Source organism: Corythoichthys intestinalis, chromosome 1 (genome assembly GCF_030265065.1).
Source record: "Corythoichthys intestinalis isolate RoL2023-P3 chromosome 1, ASM3026506v1, whole genome shotgun sequence".
NCBI classification, from domain to species: domain Eukaryota; kingdom Metazoa; phylum Chordata; class Actinopteri; order Syngnathiformes; family Syngnathidae; genus Corythoichthys; species Corythoichthys intestinalis.
The window spans coordinates 67115178-67132515 of NC_080395.1; the positions used below are offsets into that span (position 1 = coordinate 67115178).

The following is a 17338-nucleotide window of genomic DNA, read 5'->3' on the forward strand; positions in this document are numbered from 1 at the left end:
CCCGAGAAAGCCAAAAACGGTTTAGAATTGTTCACTGGTCAGATAAGACAAAAGTAGAGCTTTTTGGGAAAGGTATCAACATAGAGTTTACAGGGAAAAAAACGAGTCCGTCAAAAAAAAAAAAAAAACACAGTTCCCAGTCAAACATGGCGGCGGTTCCCTGGTGTTTTGGGGTTGCTATGCTTCCTCTGGCACTGGACTGCTTGACCGTGTGCATGGCATTATGAAGTTTGAAGACTACCAACAAATTTTGCAGCATAATGGGTCTCCCTCAGAGGTCATGGGTCTTCCAGCAGGACAATGACCCAAAACACACTTCAAAAAGCACTTAAAATAGGTTTGAGAGAAAACACTGGAGACTTCTAAAGTGACCAGCAATGAGTCCAGACCTGAATCCCATAGAACACCTGTGGAGAGATCTGAAAATGGCAATTTGGGGAAGGCATCCTTCAAATCTCAGAGACCTAGAGCCAAAGAAAAATGGTCTAAAATTCCAGCAGAGGATTGTAAGAAACTCATTGATGGATACCAGAAGTGGTTGTTCGCAGTTATTTTGTCTAAAGGTTGTGCTACCAAGTATAAGGTGCCAATACTTTTGTCAGGCCCAGTTTTGTGTAAAATGATAATGATATAAAAAATGTTTTCATTGTCTTTTGTGTTTTTTCATCGCAAGCAAAGTCAATGAAAATATTACTACCAAAGCTTTTGTAATTGCAATCATTTTCTGGGAGAAATTGAGCAATTTCTGACAGAATTGCAGGGGTGCCAATACTTTTGGCCAGCACTGTAGGATTAAAAATGAAGGAAAAAAGTAGCAGTTTATAGTCCGAAAATTAAGGTAATTAAACCCCGCAAACTCGAAGATTAAGCCTAATGTCAAAAATTCTGAATTTACGCTTTAAAATGATGTTAAAACCCCAGACGTTTTTTTTGTTCAGGTGACGCTGATCCCGACTCATGACACAGAAGTGACTCGCGAGTGGTACCAGCAGACACACGAGCGGCAGCAGGAGCTCAACATCATGGTCCTGGCGTCCAGCAGCACTGTCGTCATGCAGGATGAATCTTTCCCCGCTTGCAAGATTGAGTTTTAGTAATGCTGTCCCACACCTTGCCTCCATACTGTTTGGAAAATTATTCTCTCGAGCTTAGTTCATGTGTTTTTGTCCCTTTTGTGGTAATATAACAGAAATACTAAACGCAATTCAATTAATTGAGTTGATTCCAAAAAAATGTTTGACTATTTATCAAGCTTTTTTGTGACAGTCAGTTTACAACGACCTCCTGACATGATCATTCAAAGTGCTCTATTTAAAACACAGTTGATGTCAGTGTTCTTACACTAATTCAGAAGGAAAAGGCAAATAGGCAGTTGTTTGGTTGTTATTCCTTCAATTGGGCATCGACTTCATAATATTATTGATGGGACACGGGGCCGAATAATAGGGGGCCTGCATTGTTGGCGTGGCCATCAAAGCTAACATGATAGATATAGACGCAAATATGTCTACGTACGATGTTAGTCTGTTAGTCAATGTTGCGGCCGCCATATGTAAACAGATTTTCCGGTGAAAATTTTTGTGAATAAATGGTTAAATCCATGAATTCTTTATAGATATGGACATAAAACAGTCTCGTTTCTTGGTAAAAAAAAAACAAAACAAAAAATGTGGAGTTAGCATTTATTTTACGTAAATATTTTGAAGTACGATGCTAGTCTGTCAGTCAGTGTGGCGGCCGCCATATGTAAACAGAGCTTTTCTGGTGAAAATTCTTGTGAATAAATTCATAAATCCCTGATTTCTTTATAAACATGGATGCAAAACAGTCTCGATTATTGGTTAAAAGCAAAAAAAAAACCATGCAGTTAGCATTTATTTTACGTAAATATGTCGAAGAATGATGCCAGTGTGTTAGACAATGTGACGGCAGCCTTAAAGCAAAGAGCTTTTTACGTTGAAAATTCTTGTGAAAACACGAAAAGTATAATAATTACCTTGAATCCTCGAACAAATCACTCCTACAGCTTTTGTACTTTTTCAACATAAATCCGGTGTTGGATCGCTGCATGACTAACTGAAGCAGATTGTGGGATGGCCCCCTACTTGAAGGCGTAGCGCAGTGAAGGTCGAATCTGACCCGTCAATATCATTATGAAGTCTATGAATTGGGCTTGAATTTAAACACGCCTTTGGACAATGCGAACTGCTGTCCTTGCTAGTATCTCAGTTTTAACATTTCTTTTCTCAGAATATAGATTATCTGACTGAAACATTGTGCTGGTAGAAAATGACTATCGTGCTCAGTTTCCTCACTTTGATGACAGTTGCAGTGTTTGAACGTTGTGCCTCCAAATGACATGAAATAGAGAATAATATTAAAGTAGAGGCCGCAGTGCCCTTTCAGTGTCTTTCAAATATATTCGCTGTAGCATAGGAAAACTCTTATTCAAACTTCCATATCGTTGTGAAATATTTCTATGATGAAAATAATCTGTTACAGTTAGAATTTACGTGGGTTTTGACCAATAGTATTTGGTTCCTGTAGTCTGAAGTTTGTTTTCCCTTCATAATTTGATAAGCTGTTGTTGAAGAGTGAAGAGAAATGCAGGCAGATGTTTCTGTCTTTGTAAAGGAAGAACTTTGTGCATTTGAAGGGGAAAAAAAGGTATACCACATATCAGCTGCCGCATCTCGACTACCCTTTCCCAAAGCTGCGTCCACGAATGCCGAATGTATGACAATGTAGGGGGAGCGTTTTCAAATGGGGTGAGATGTGGGCTGGTAAAGATGAGACCCACGTGCCTTTTAGTCCTGATGTACTAGAGGATTGCAAGTTTGGAAATGCGTATTTCTTGTTGAGAGTGGACATGAACAGTTGCACGGTGAAAGGTTTTGACGAGCTGGTCTCAAACGTTTTTGTGAGTTTTGTCCGTGGTGTGAGAGCGCAGAAGGCGAGTAGAGCACTTTTTAAAGCATAAAATCAGTGTGTCAGATATTGATCTCCACAAACTGCCAGTTTTTATTTAACTTCTAAAAAGCACAAATAGCAACTACTGTACAAAAGTGAAAACCGTCTTTCCGATAGACTGAAAAGAAACATTCAAAGATGATGTTCCGGCGCACTTTTTGTTGTCTGGGACCATTTAATGGGCAACATACACATTGTTATTAAGAATATTGAACTGTCCATACACGCTCAGCATCCGATTTTGAAAAAGCCATCAAAATAAGTCATAATTCTCATTTTCAACATTTGCATACCGTAATTTCCCGAATATAAGGCGCACCCGTGTATAATGCGCACCCCAAATTTACTTGTAAAATCTAGGGAAAATTATTGTACCCGTTAATAACGCGCACCCTAATTTTAGCACCAATAAATAGAAGAATACAAGAAAACAGAGCTTGTGTACAGATATAGAGATGTCATTTTACTGACTGGTGAAACACAGCTCAAGCATAGCACATTGGTAGTTCAAAACATTAACGTGAACTGACAATATTTACGGTAATAATATGATTTGACAACTTCTCCAACTTACCAGAATCTAGGAGAAAACAAAACAGATGTGACTTTTCTTATAAAGGCTGCTGTATAACTTGCTCGTTTCCTCATGATGAATAAATGTTTCTTCCATGGATTGATACGGTAAAATGAAAGTGAGAACGTAAGTCGGAAATCCGTGAGAGCTCATAGCTGTCAGCACGACAGTAACAAAAAGAACTATTGTTATTTGGGTTTGAGTTTCCCGAGGGACCGATATAGTTGACGGACACAGGAAGTGTGTGTCCTTACATTTGTTATGGTCCGAACTGCGGAGCTGCAATAAACGTCGACTCAAATGAGTTCAAGAAACTAAATTCTGTGCTTTATGAAGAGTGAAAAAAGCAGAATTTAACACAGACGAAATCATTCGGCCGATTAGAGTGAAGTATTACCGAAACAAAACGGTGACGTCACGTACCGTAATGGTCGGCAACGGGTGGCCGCATACGTTTCTTCAACACAACGTGGCCGTGTCAATGAAAAAAAATCGGTTTATATATATATATATATGTACTACATATATATTTCTGTCTCCATCCATGTACCTGTTCATAATGCGCACCATGAGTTTACCAGTTGATTTTGGGGAAAAAAAGTGCGCGTTATATTCGGGAAATTACGGTAATTCCATTTTCTTGGTTTTTGAACATTATTTAGGTTTTTGGAAATGTTATGAAGCATATTTGATTGACTACGATTGATTTGTAATGGGAAAAAAAAAGTAAATTAAAACACAGACCCCATATTTTCATTTCACGAAGTGTCCAAAGTTCATGCACTTGAAAATATACATCTTTTTTTTTCTTGAATTAAGAATTCGCTTGAGTTTGTCTGTTTGTTTTCAGTCATTGAATTTGATTTGTGATTCGGAAATCGCTTTGTATTGATGGCTTTAATAGACAATTGATTTTATTAATGATTCTTAATACAGTGGTACCTCTATATACGAAGTTAATTCATTCCAGGACCTCGTTTGTAAGTCGAAGTGGTGGTATGTCGAGCAGGATTTTCCCATAAGAATACATTATAATTCCATTAATTCGTTCCACAGCCCAAATACCTACACTAAATCCTTAATGATTAAGGAAAATGAACAAATTATGAATAAAAATCGGAATAATAATATAGTAAAAAAATAATAATAATAATACATGTAATAATGTAACGATTTGGGTTCTAATGTGGTGCATGTATTTTGCGTGGTGTACCTGATCGTACCGCGTGGCTGACGACAGAGTGAGACAGAGTCAGTGTTGTCACAGATTACTTGAAAAAGTTATCAGTGATTACACCTCCAAAAAGTAATCCAGTTACTTTACTGAAAACATCATTATCAAAGTAACTAAGTTACTTTACAAGTAATTTATCAGTGTTCAGTTCTTCTCCCTTTGCCGCCTCAACATAAGAATGACAACAGAAAAATGTCATCGCATGGAATTGACATACCAATTGTGGGAGATCAGAATTTCTGACATAAGGCTTAATCTTCAAGTTAGCGGAGGTTTAATTAGTCGATGGAGTGGATTTCAACCACCATTGACTCGCGCTAGTTTAGCCACTCTGGAGCCCTGAAACTAACAAAATAACTGACAAACTGCATGGAATTTGTTGAAATCAACTCCACCGACTGATTAAACATACACTAACTCGAAGATTAAGCCTAATGTAAAAAATTCTGAACTTCGGGTTAGGGTTTAGGGTTAACAGCATATCAGTGCCAACGTAAAACAATGCAAATTGACTGCACAATAATCAACAACACACATATGAATTGCATAGTGCAATAAACACAAAGGTGGGGCCGGGCGCGGATGCGCACGTATAGCCGGGAAGTACGCCGTACACACTTGTGGTCAATTTGGTCACAAAACATGGCGGTAACTAAGCACTTTACACTCAATCGGACTTACAACACATCCCAAAGATGCAGAAGGAACACTGCCCGTCGTTGCAACGACAGCTACAAAACGGCCGCGCATTTAGGGGGTCCAAACTATCGCTGATACCCTCGAGAATGAATGAAAAGTACTCATGTTTATCGTGGATGAACACAGATGAACATTCCCTTGACCACCTCAACACACGGCTCGAATGTGCAGCTGCACTGGCAGCCTGCCCCATGCCTTTCTCGGTCCCAAAACACTTAGCGCATGTGATTCGAGACCAAAACAAATGCTTTTCGTACATGACTACAATATTCTTCATTCTACATACATTATGCCGGAATAACAAAATAGCAATGCACAGACACTAAAGAAACTAACTTTAGTCAGATTAAAAATGAACGCGTTAGACTACTCGTTACTGAAAGAAAGTAATCAGATTACACAACACTGGACAGAGTGCGTTTGCTTTTAATTTCACTTTTCGTGTTCTTCTTGTTGGGCGTCAGCTGCGGCAGACAGGAGGCATGTTGTGTTGCACAAGTTCTGAAATAGATAATTAAAAACCTGATGAAGCTGGCAAATTTTTGGGTGATATTACAATAATAATAATTGTCACCTTAACTTATAAAGACTGGCGAACGGAGGAGGACCGCCGAAATCATAGACATTCTACAGCCTTATTATTGAGCCAGTTCACGGACACGCACACCACGCTCATATTTTCCTATCATTTCCGTCTTCATTTCAATGGTAAGCCTTACCTTTTTACTTTTTTTCACCACCTGCACTAACATTCTTGGAAACCATGTTGATTTCTCTCACAAGAAAATCCGCCGTGCGTCCGTCTTGCGGGAAAACAAAGCCACTGCGACGCTGTCATAAGTCGTCGTATTTCGAGCATGTCGTCGGATGTAGAAACAAATGGCGAGTCAAATTTTACGTCGGATATCGAAAAGATCGTGTGTTAAAGCGATCGTATGTCGAGGTACTACTGTATTTGATTTGATATTGTGGAATTTTCATGATTTGTACTTTGGTACCTCTACTTACGAAACTAATTGGTTCTGGAAGTAGTTTTGTAACTTGAAAATACCATAAGTAGAGATGCGTTTTTTATGTAAATGCCCTAATCCGTTCCAGGACATCGAAAATTCTATTATTAATATTTTTATAAATGCATTTTTATGCATCAAAACGTGTAACAAATACATGTTACAATTAGATGATTGCACAGTAAACATAAAATCAGAGTTGTGCATACTTTAAAAAACCCAATATTGAGAAAAGAATAAAAGTTAATACAGTTATTTAAAGTTGTCAGAGCACGAGGGGCGACTGAAGAAGACACTGGAATATACACATACACATACAGCAGAGGTCTCTCTTAACCAATTGGATGCCAGGAAGATGCTAGGCAATAGCCAATTGCAGAGTATGTTACATTCAGTAAAATCTGGAAGCTGCGAGTACCAGCCATACTGTATCTCTTTCGTAACAGGAGGCAATATTTTCCCCCATGAGGCATGTCTTAACCTGAAAATTCTGTATGTAGAGATGTTCGTAAGTAGAGGTACCACTGTACGTGCTCAGCATCCAATCTAGATGATCAGTGAAAAAGCCATCAAAACAAGTCAGAATTCTCATTTTCAAAACTTCCATAATTCCATTTTCCTGGTTTTTCACTATTTGTGATGGGGGGAGATAAAACAACAACCCCATTCATTTCACGAAAAGTCCAAATTTCAACTGAAAATTCACCTTTGCAGTCATTTATTTGATTTGTGATTCTGAAATTGCTTTGCATTGATGGCTTTAATGGACATGTTATTGATTTTAATGATGATTCTTAATATTTTGATATGATACTGTGGAGTTTCTATGATTTTTAATTGTTGAATTGATGGATTTTTTTATTTAAAAAAAAAAAAAAGAAAAATTCTTCGAACCAACTTGAAACCAAATGAATCATCCCACAAATTAAGGGACCAATACCAATCGACAGGGCCAACATTATCCCTGAATCATTCGTTCATTCCATATCTAGAATCCAAAATCGGAAAATGGCTAAAGACTTGTTTCATTTCCCGTTTTCAAATCCAAAATTGGAAAACGGATAACTATTTCATTTCATGTTTTAGAATCATCAAAATTTCATTTGTCATTTTCAGATAAAAAAATCGGAAAACAAAGTAAAGGCCTATTTTTCACTGTTTTGATTTTGTTTTGAAATTAAAAATAGAATATGAGGGATGGAATTACCATGGTATTTTTGTTCTATTTGTTTTCAGTTTGTATTATTTTTCATGTGTCCTGACCCGGAAGTTGTAGACTTTTTTTTTCCTCAGGAAGGTCAGTCAGTCTCTACTGGTTGATTCCATTGATGGGTGAATCGAGCAGCACGATAGCTAACATTTTGCGGTTATTATTACTTAACGTTTTTGTCAAGGATGGTAGACGTGCTTCTTAAAGAGAACCTCGGACATGAAGACTTGTAGGCTCTAATAAGCCACAATTGTTCTCTTTTACTAAAACATGTTATTGGAAACACATTGCCATTGATTTAAAAATCTATAATATTTAGGACATGTTTTGACCTACGGCAGGCGCCATGTTTTATGGACGCTCGGGGTGATGGCGTAGATTGTCACTGTCACTCGACGAATACTACCAGTGTTCGGCAATTCCTTCTATGCGGCGAGACATCCAACACATGCGCTCATCGATTAAAAGCGGCGAGTACTTACTTTTTGTGTTTTTATTGAGTCTTTTATTACATTTTCATCGCCTCAAAATATTTTTTGCATGTGTTTCCCGCTCATACTTTTTAGCAGTTTTCTTGTGGTAGCTTTAAAGCAGATTGTTGATCTGTTGACCACATTAGTCACGCAGCATATTCAAACCACCCTTATTTGATATTACTACGTTTAAGTATTTTTTTCTTAAGGCATGTTTAGTATGTTCAGTCTGTCTATATGCATCTAAACAAAACAAGCTGAAAGCGCACGGTAGTACTTTGGGTGTCAAATTCGCCTCTTGTAGCACGTTATGCCGGTGTAGCACACCGAAATTGTCCAACTCTCATCTTTTCTCATCCCGTTTTTGCTGTTCATTTTTCCTTTGCTGCTCGTTTTGTGAAATATCGACAGTTCTGTCATGCTCATTAAAATCGAATCGAAAGGGTTGAACAGATGACATGTTCATGTCACTAGAGTCATACTCTGGAAGCCCGGCAGCGTAACCATGTGACATCACCACCCTGCAACGTCAAACAACAATGGCGACCTACTAGTTAAACTAATTTTACAAATTGTATAAAAATGAAAAAATCAAGAGGGGTTTCAAAATCAAATTATTTTAACTCATAATAATGTTTATCTTTTAAGAACTACAAGTCTTTCTATCCGTGGAACCCTTTAAAGAGGGGAACTCGTATCAGTGTATCAACAACTTCTGGGTCACAACACATCGAAAATGTCAACAGATACAGGATGAACGAATGATACACATATTTTTTTTTATATGAAAAAGAGAAATGAAACAACAATTTCTTATGTTTTCCAATTTTGGATTGCAAAACGAGAAAAGCCATCACAATTCGTTATCCGTTTTCCGATTTTGGATTTGAAAACGAGAAGATAAATACAGTAAGTCGCCAGAGTTGGGGAAAGTTCATTTTCTAAATGAACTAGTTCAAATCGCAGTTCACAAATTTTAAAGTTAACCTTTAAGTTAATAGTTCATCATTCAAAATTTTGAACTAAATTTCATGGTTAAAAAAAACAAAAACTTTTTTTTCCAAACCCCAGTTATTGCCTGAGTCGATATTAGAACCACAGACAGCAATTATTTTATCTACTTAAACTGTGTCAGAAACATCTTCATATTCAATTTCAAATCTGCGTCGGTACTGACCTGTTCCTAGAATGTTGGTACTGAGCCAGTGTTCTGTCAGATTTTTAAACCCATCAGAAATTACACTTTGCGGTTCTGCACATGCACGTAACGTTACGAATGGCCACAAATGCAGTGATTCCAAAGTAAACACCTCCAACTTTCTATGAAAAATGGAATTATGTACTTGCATTTGGTCGTGGACGCACACGAAGGAAAGTTCTCTCTCACCGCGTCTTCCCCGTGCCGTTAAGCATTTATTTACATCTGTATTCATGTTGCAGAAGTATGTTTATAATGCAACTTGTTTACTTAGCATCTTTGGATAATATTTACAGTCAAACTGAATGTAAAATAATGCTTATTTGCCGCAATTAATGCTTCGGGAGCAAGAGCTGCCATATTTGCTAAAAACAACATAGCCGTGACAGCCTCAGGCAGCTTGAGTTGCCAGGTTGGATAGTTTTCCACCATTATTTATTTCATTTTTATTTAATAATGTTTTTAGCCTATGGCCTTATAAGCAGTTTTGTCAAAATGCTCTAATTCTGAACTCATGAATGTGGTATACGGACTACGTGTCCCATGATCACCCTGGGTTCAGTCAATGGGATGGGACTTGGAGGGATAGGGAGAAATCACAGTTCTGTTTTATATTTAGTGAGATGTACGTGGGAGTTACCCTGCATCAAAAAAGAGTTGGCATCACATATACATTGATCCTTCGTTTTTCCGCGGTTAATGGGGACCAGAACCCGCCACAATAAGTGAAAAACCGCGAAGTAGCGCACACCCCAATTTTTTTTTTTGGGTGTGTTCAATGTATTTATTCAGATTTAGCATTGGAAATAGATACATATAAGACATGTTTTTTTCCCCTTTTTTTCTCAAAGTATAATAAAAAAAAAATCTATATATCAATAAATGTTTTTTAAGCATTTAAAATGTAATAATTCTGATAAGTTTTAAACATGTTACTGTCCCACCGAATTATTTTTAAACAAGAATGAATTAGTAGAAAAATGCTTGGCTTTATTAAATGCTTCATTGAGTGAGTCCACACACGCCACTCCATTGCTCACTTACACACAATGAGTTGCCACAGCAACTGTTTAACAAGTTAAACTATGATTGACGCATGCGGCGCTTTGAAGCTTTGCCTTACAAGCATCTGTGGCAAGATCAAACCCAAACATCTTTTAACATCGTTAACTTTAAAAAGCAACTCCAGTGCACAGCCTGACGCACAAAGAGCAGGCAGAGGGAGGGAATGAGAAGGAGGAAGGAGAGTAAGACTACACGATCGTCTTGGGACAGGTCATCTGTATTTAAATTTTTTTTCAATTGAAAAAAAATCCGTGACCATGAGCAAGGTTATTAACTCCGCTCACATCTGCTAGAATGAGCACGCTCACAGTAACATTCATGAGACAAAAATACGATGCATTCAGTTCACGCTAGCCCAAAATATGAACGTGTTCATGAACAGTCGTTCAATGATCGCATTCAAGCACAACACTGCAAGTCGCTATCCGTTTCCCGATTTTAGATTCTAAAACAGATATGGAATTTAAGAATGATGCACTGATATATTTGCAAGATATATGCGCAAGAACACAATGACTCTTCTCTCGGACAGAAAATAGGCAGCAGGTGGTTGATTTGAATGTGATGATGCAGATGACCTTTATGTTCACTGTGGAGAATTGAAAAATCTCCTGGTTGCCTTGTTTAGTGTACATCTATTGGCTTAGTGCGGCCAGCAGTACATGTTGAAATCACGCAGGGCACTTTTCATGAAACCAAGTATGCATATTCGAAAGATACATTACTCATTAGACGGATAGGAAACATGTTTCAAATAAGATGATTTATTTTTTTGTTAACTGTCCTGCAGCTCAGATGGGCATTATAATCTGCATCTGAAATACTTATACGTTATACAGACTGGTTGCAACCATATTTACATGACTTGTTCACAGGAAGGACAGATATTATTACCTATTATTTAATCACAGTTAAAACATCCACATTTGAGAGCTGCATTGCAACTAAATGTGATTTGAGGCTCGATATACTCCACTGAGCAAAGCTTAAAGCTTGAATTGTACATGCATGCGTACTCTTTGAATTCCCACACATTTCAATAGCAGACGTGAAAATCATTTAAAAGAAGTGCTAGTTCCTGATGAGATTATCGATGAGATTATCGATGAGATTAATACACGTGGTCCAGAAGTGTGGAAGACATTTTTTTGTGAAAATGGCTGCTATGTACTTAAAAAAAACTTGGGATTTATTTCTCCTTTCTGCTTCCAGTTTTTTTCCCCCAATCACCTTTTTGAGTCAAATATTGTTTTACTCTTCAAATGTGTAAAGGTACAAATAGACAAGATAGCTATTGTTTAATGGGGAAAAGTGTGGTGAAGACAAATAAAATTTCATTTACTGAAAAACGTCTCCCATCTTGAGTTCTTACCAGCAACATTGTTTGTCACTGAAACAGCATTGCCGTGGTTAATGGGGACTGCCCCCTACCCCGCAAAAATCCGTGGAGTCGGAGTTTATTTATATAATTTTTTTTTCTGTGTTCAATGTATTTATTCAGATTTAACAGCGTTGGAAAGAGATATATATAAGACATGTTTTTCCCCCAAAGTATTATAAAACAAACAAACAAACAAAAAAAACGTTGTTCTGTATGTATATTTTAACAAATGGTTTTTAAGCCTTGCAAATGTAATAATTATATATATATATATATATATATATATATACACACTCACCGGCCACTTTATAAAGTAAACCTGTCCAACTGCTAGTTAACACTTCATTTCTAATCAGCTAATCACATGGCGGCAACTCAGTGCATTTAGGCATGTAGACATGGTTTAAGACAATCTCCTGCAGTTCAAACCGAGCATCAGTATAACCGAGTATCAATATGGGGAAGAAAGGTGATTTGAGTGCCTTTGAACGTGGCATGGTTGTTGGTGCCAGAAGGGCTGGTCTGAGTATTTCAGAAACTGCTGATCTACTGGGATTTTCACGCACAACCATCTCTAGGGTTTACAGAGAATGGTCTGAAAAAGAAAAAATATCCAGTGACCGGCAGTTCAGTAGGCGGAAATGCCTTGTTGATGCCAGAGGTCAGAGGAGAATGGCTAGACTGGTTCCAGCTGATAGAAAGGCAACAGTGACTCAAATAACCACCCGTTACGACCAAGTTAGGCAGAAGAGCATCTCTGAACGCACAGTACGTACAGTACAACTTTGAGGCAGATGGGCTACAGCAGCAGAAGACCACGCCGGGTGCCATTCCTTTCAGATAAGAACAGGAAACTGAGGCTACAATTTGCACAAGCTCAACGAAATTGGACAATAGAAGATTGGAAAAAGTTGCCTGGTCTGATGAGTCTCGATTTCTGCTGCGACATTCGGATGGTAGGATCACAATTTGGCGTCAACAACATGAAAGCATGATTCCATCCTGCTTTGTATCAACGGTTCAGGTTAGTGGTGGTGGTGTAATGGTGTGGGGGATATTTTCTTGGCACTCTTTGGGCCCCTTGGTACCAATTGAGCATCATTGGAACGCCACAGCCTACCTGAGTATTGTTGCTGACCATGTCCATCCCTTTATGACCACAATGTACCCAACTTCTGATGGCTACTTTCAGCAGGATAATGCGCCATGTCATAAAGCTGGAATCATCTCAGACTGGTTTATTGAACATGACAATGAGTTCACTCTACACAAATGGCCTCCACAGTCACCAGATCTCAATCCAATAGAGCATCTTTGGGATGTGGTGGAACGGGAGATTCGCATCATGGATGTGCAGCCGACAAATCTGCACCAACTGTGTGATGCCATCATGTCAATATGGACCAAACTCTCTGAGGAATGCTTCCAGCACCTTGTTGAATCTATGCCTATGTTCTGAATGCAAAAGGGGGTCCAACCCATTACTAGCATGGTGTACCTAATATAGTGGCCGGTGAGTGTGTATGTATATTATATATATATATATATATATATATATGTATATATACAGTGCCTTGCAAAGTATTCGGCCCCCTTGAACCTTGCAACCTTTCGCCACATTTCAGGCTTCAAACATAAAGATATAAAATTTTAATTTTTTGTCAAGAATCAACAACAAGTGGGACACAATCGTGAAGTGGAACAAAATTTATTGGATAATTTAAACTTTTTTAACAAATAAAAAACTGAAAAGTGGGGCGTGCAATATTATTCGGCCCCCTTGCGTTAATACTTTGTAGCGCCACCTTTTGCTCCAATTACGGGTATGTTTCTATCAGTTTTGCACATCGAGAGACTGACATTCTTGCCCATTCTTCCTTGCAAAACAGCTCGAGCTCAGTGAGGTTGGATGGAGAGTGTTTGTGAACAGCAGTCTTCAGCTCTTTCCACAGATTCTCGACTGGATTCAGGTCTGGACTTTGACTTGGCCATTCTAACACCTGGATACGTTTATTTTTGAACCATTCCATTGTAGATTTGGCTTTATGTTTTGGATCATTGTCCTGTTGGAAGATAAATCTCCGTCCCAGTCTCAGGTCTTGTGCAGATACCAACAGGTTTTCTTCCAGAATGTTCCTGTATTTGGCTGCATCCATCTTCCCGTCAATTTTAACCATCTTCCCTGTCCCTGCTGAAGAAAAGCAGGCCCAAACCATGATGCTGCCACCACCATGTTTGACAGTGGGGATGGTGTGTTCAGGGTGATGAGCTGTGTTGCTTTTACGCCAAACATATCGTTTTGCATTGTGGCCAAAAAGTTCAATTTTGGTTTCATCTGACCAGAGCACCTTCTTCCACATGTTTGGTGTGTCTCCCACGTGGCATGTGGCAAACTTTAAACGAGATTTTTTATGGATATCTTTGAGAAATGGCTTTCTTCTTGCCACTCTTCCATAAAGGCCAGATTTGTGCAGTGTACGACTGATTGTTGTCCTATGGACAGACTCTCCCACCTCAGCTGTAGATCTCTGCAGTTCATCCAGAGTGATCATGGGCCTCTTGGCTGCATCTCTGATCAGTTTTCTCCTTTTTTGAGAAGAAAATTTGGAAGGACGGCCGGGTCTTGGTAGATTTGCAGTGGTTTGATGCTCCTTCCATTTCAATATGATGGTTTGCACAGTGCTCCTTAAGATGTTTAAAGCTTGGGAAATCTTTTTGTATCCAAATCCGGCTTTAAACTTCTCCACAACAGTATCTCGGACCTGCCTGTGTGTTCCTTGGTTTTCATAATGCTCTCTGCACTTTAAACAGAACCCTGAGACTATCACAGAGCAGGTGCATTCATACGGAGACTTGATTACACACAGGTGGATTCTATTTATCATCATCGGTCATTTAGGACAACATTGGATCATTCAAGAGATCCTCACTGAACTTCTGGAGTGAGTTTGCTGCACTGAAAGTAAAGGGGCCGAATAATATTGCACGCCCCACTTTTCAGTTTTTTATTTGTTAAAAAAGTTTAAATTATCCAATAAATGTTGTTCCACTTCACGATTGTGTCCCACTTGTTGTTGATTCTTGCCAAAAAAAATTAAATTTCATATCTTTATGTTTGAAGCCTGAAATGTGGCGAAAGGTTGCAAGATTCAAGGGGGCCGAATACTTTTGCAAGGCACTGTGTATATATATATATATATATATATATATATATATATATATATATATATATATACATATATATATATAAGAAAACAATGATTTGTACATGTATACGTACATGCATATATGTTAACATTTTTTAAATACATAAATAAAAACTGTTTTATTTTTTTGATTGTAAAAAAATCTGTGATGGACTGAAGTAGGATTAAGTAGCGACGGATCGCTGTACATGATTTAACACTAGAACTACCAAGAGTGGATCAGTTGATACAAAGTTTTGTAACCAGAGAAGAATCATCTGACCCTAATCAGCATATCTTAAAGTAAAATTAAAGATAGTCCCCCAAAAATAAAAAGCTAACCCCACACAGACCCGTGCTTGAGCCCTTGATCTTAGACCTGTCAGCGGACATGTTAACCACTCTTCCTCAGTGCCTCACTTTTTACAAGTTATTTGGGGAAAATTCATGTTTATTTCATCTTTACAAGTGTAAAGTGAAGTAAAACTTATTTCTAATGAGGCTTAAATTTGATGTAAGATATGCACATTGATTAACTCATGTGCTAATAAGTTTCTTTAAAAATTAATATAATTTATGCATTTAAAGAAATGCCCCCCCCCCCCCCCAAAAAAAAAATCCAAGTTTACTTTTGACAGCATACGATTAAAAATTGTATTCGTTTGACAGCACGATTATTCTTACAGTATTTCAATATGGTAGGTCATGTTATAAAGTGGGCCGGTCTGTGGCATGAAACTCCCGGGCTGAAAATGAATCCCACTCCAAACCTGTTTGTAATTTACTGGGGTTCATAAGTATTTCTACCAGCAATAATTATGACACTAAAAGAGTTGTCAGTCTACCTTATAAGTCGACCTTTACCCCACGAACAACCAAACACCCACCCACCGCCTGTTTGAGCTCAATATTGTCACCTGTGCACCCCACAGTCAGTCATAATCCAACTGCTAACATGGGCAAGACCAGAGAGCTTTCAAGGACACCAGAGAAAATATTGTTGAGCTTCACAAAGCTGGAAAAGGCTGTGGGACAATTGGAAAGCAGCTTGGTGAGAATAAATCAACAGTTGCAGCAACTGTTAGAAAATGGAAAAGGCTAAACGTGACTGATAAGTCTAGAACTATATAGCAGAAGCTGGTCAATGCAGTTTCAAACGCTACTGTCAGTACCACTACGGTGCAATGGTTTAAAATCATGCATTGCTCAGGTTCCCTTTTGAAGCCAGTACATGTGAAGGCCCATCTGAATGATGCAGAGGGGTCAAGGGAGAAAGTCATTTGGTCAGATGAGACCAAAGTAGGAACTTTTTGGTGAACACTTTACTCTTCGCGTGTGGAGGTAAAAGAAGGATGAGTACAATCCCAAGAACACCATCCCCACTGTGAAGTATGGAGGTGGAAACCTCATGCTTTGAGGCTGCTTTTTGGCAAAGGGGACAGGACGACTGTACTGTATATAGCAGAGGATGAATGGTGAAATATCGTCAGATTTTGAGCAACAACCTCCTTCCCTCAGTCAGAGATGAAGATGAGTCACGGCTGGATCTTCCAACATGACAACGATGGCTGCGTAAAAAGCATATCAAGGTTCGGGAGTGGCCTAGCCAGTCACCAGACCTCAATCCAATACAAAAATATTTGGATGGAGCTGAAACTTCGTGTTTTTCAACAACAGCCCTGAAACCTGTCAGATCTAGAGATTAGTATGGAGGAATGGGCCAAAATTCCTGTGTCCATATGTGAAAACCTGGTGAACTACAGATAGTGTCTGACCTCTGTAATTGCAAACAAGGCTTCTGCACTAAATATTAGCACAAATTTTCTCAGGGGTACAAATACTTATGAACCCCAGTAAATTACAAATAAATTATTGAAAAATCATACAATGTGAGTTCCGGATGTTTTTTTTTTTTTTTTTTTTTAGATTATGTCTCTATAAATGTAAATGCATCTATGTTTGAAATGAAACAGACCTCTATTTTCTAAGTGGCTGAACTTGTAAAATCACAAGGGGTGCAAATACTTCTGCTCCTCACTGTATATATTCTTCCCCTTGTTTGCCCATTTTCCTTGTCTGTTCTGTCCAGCTGCATTTCTTTTGAGGGGGGACAATATAAACAACCACATAAGAAATATTTAATACTCCATGACTCAACGTAACTATTTCAGCATTAAAAGACATTCGGATCCAAAATTGTATATGTGCAAAAAACAAAAGACTTAATTCACGTAAAAGCCAAAAGGTAAGCAGAGTAGCAGCTGAATCTGAAGGAAAATGTGTGGAAAATTAAATGTCTTTAGTTTGTCTCCTTTAAAACATCACAGTTGACAAAAACA

At 38.2% G+C, this 17338-nt stretch overlaps 1 protein-coding gene across 2 annotated transcripts in view; it reads left to right on the forward strand.

Annotated features, from left to right (window-relative positions):
* map1aa (microtubule-associated protein 1Aa) overlaps positions 1-11782 on the forward strand; it is a 78088-nt gene extending 66306 nt beyond the window's left edge. For both annotated transcript variants that reach the window (XM_057836993.1, XM_057837000.1), the window contains one exon: positions 939-11782. In XM_057836993.1, the coding sequence (XP_057692976.1) occupies positions 939-1094 (156 nt within the window). In that variant the 3' untranslated portion in view covers positions 1095-11782. The remainder of the gene's footprint in view (positions 1-938) is intronic.
* The last annotated feature ends 5556 nt before the right edge of the window (positions 11783-17338 follow it).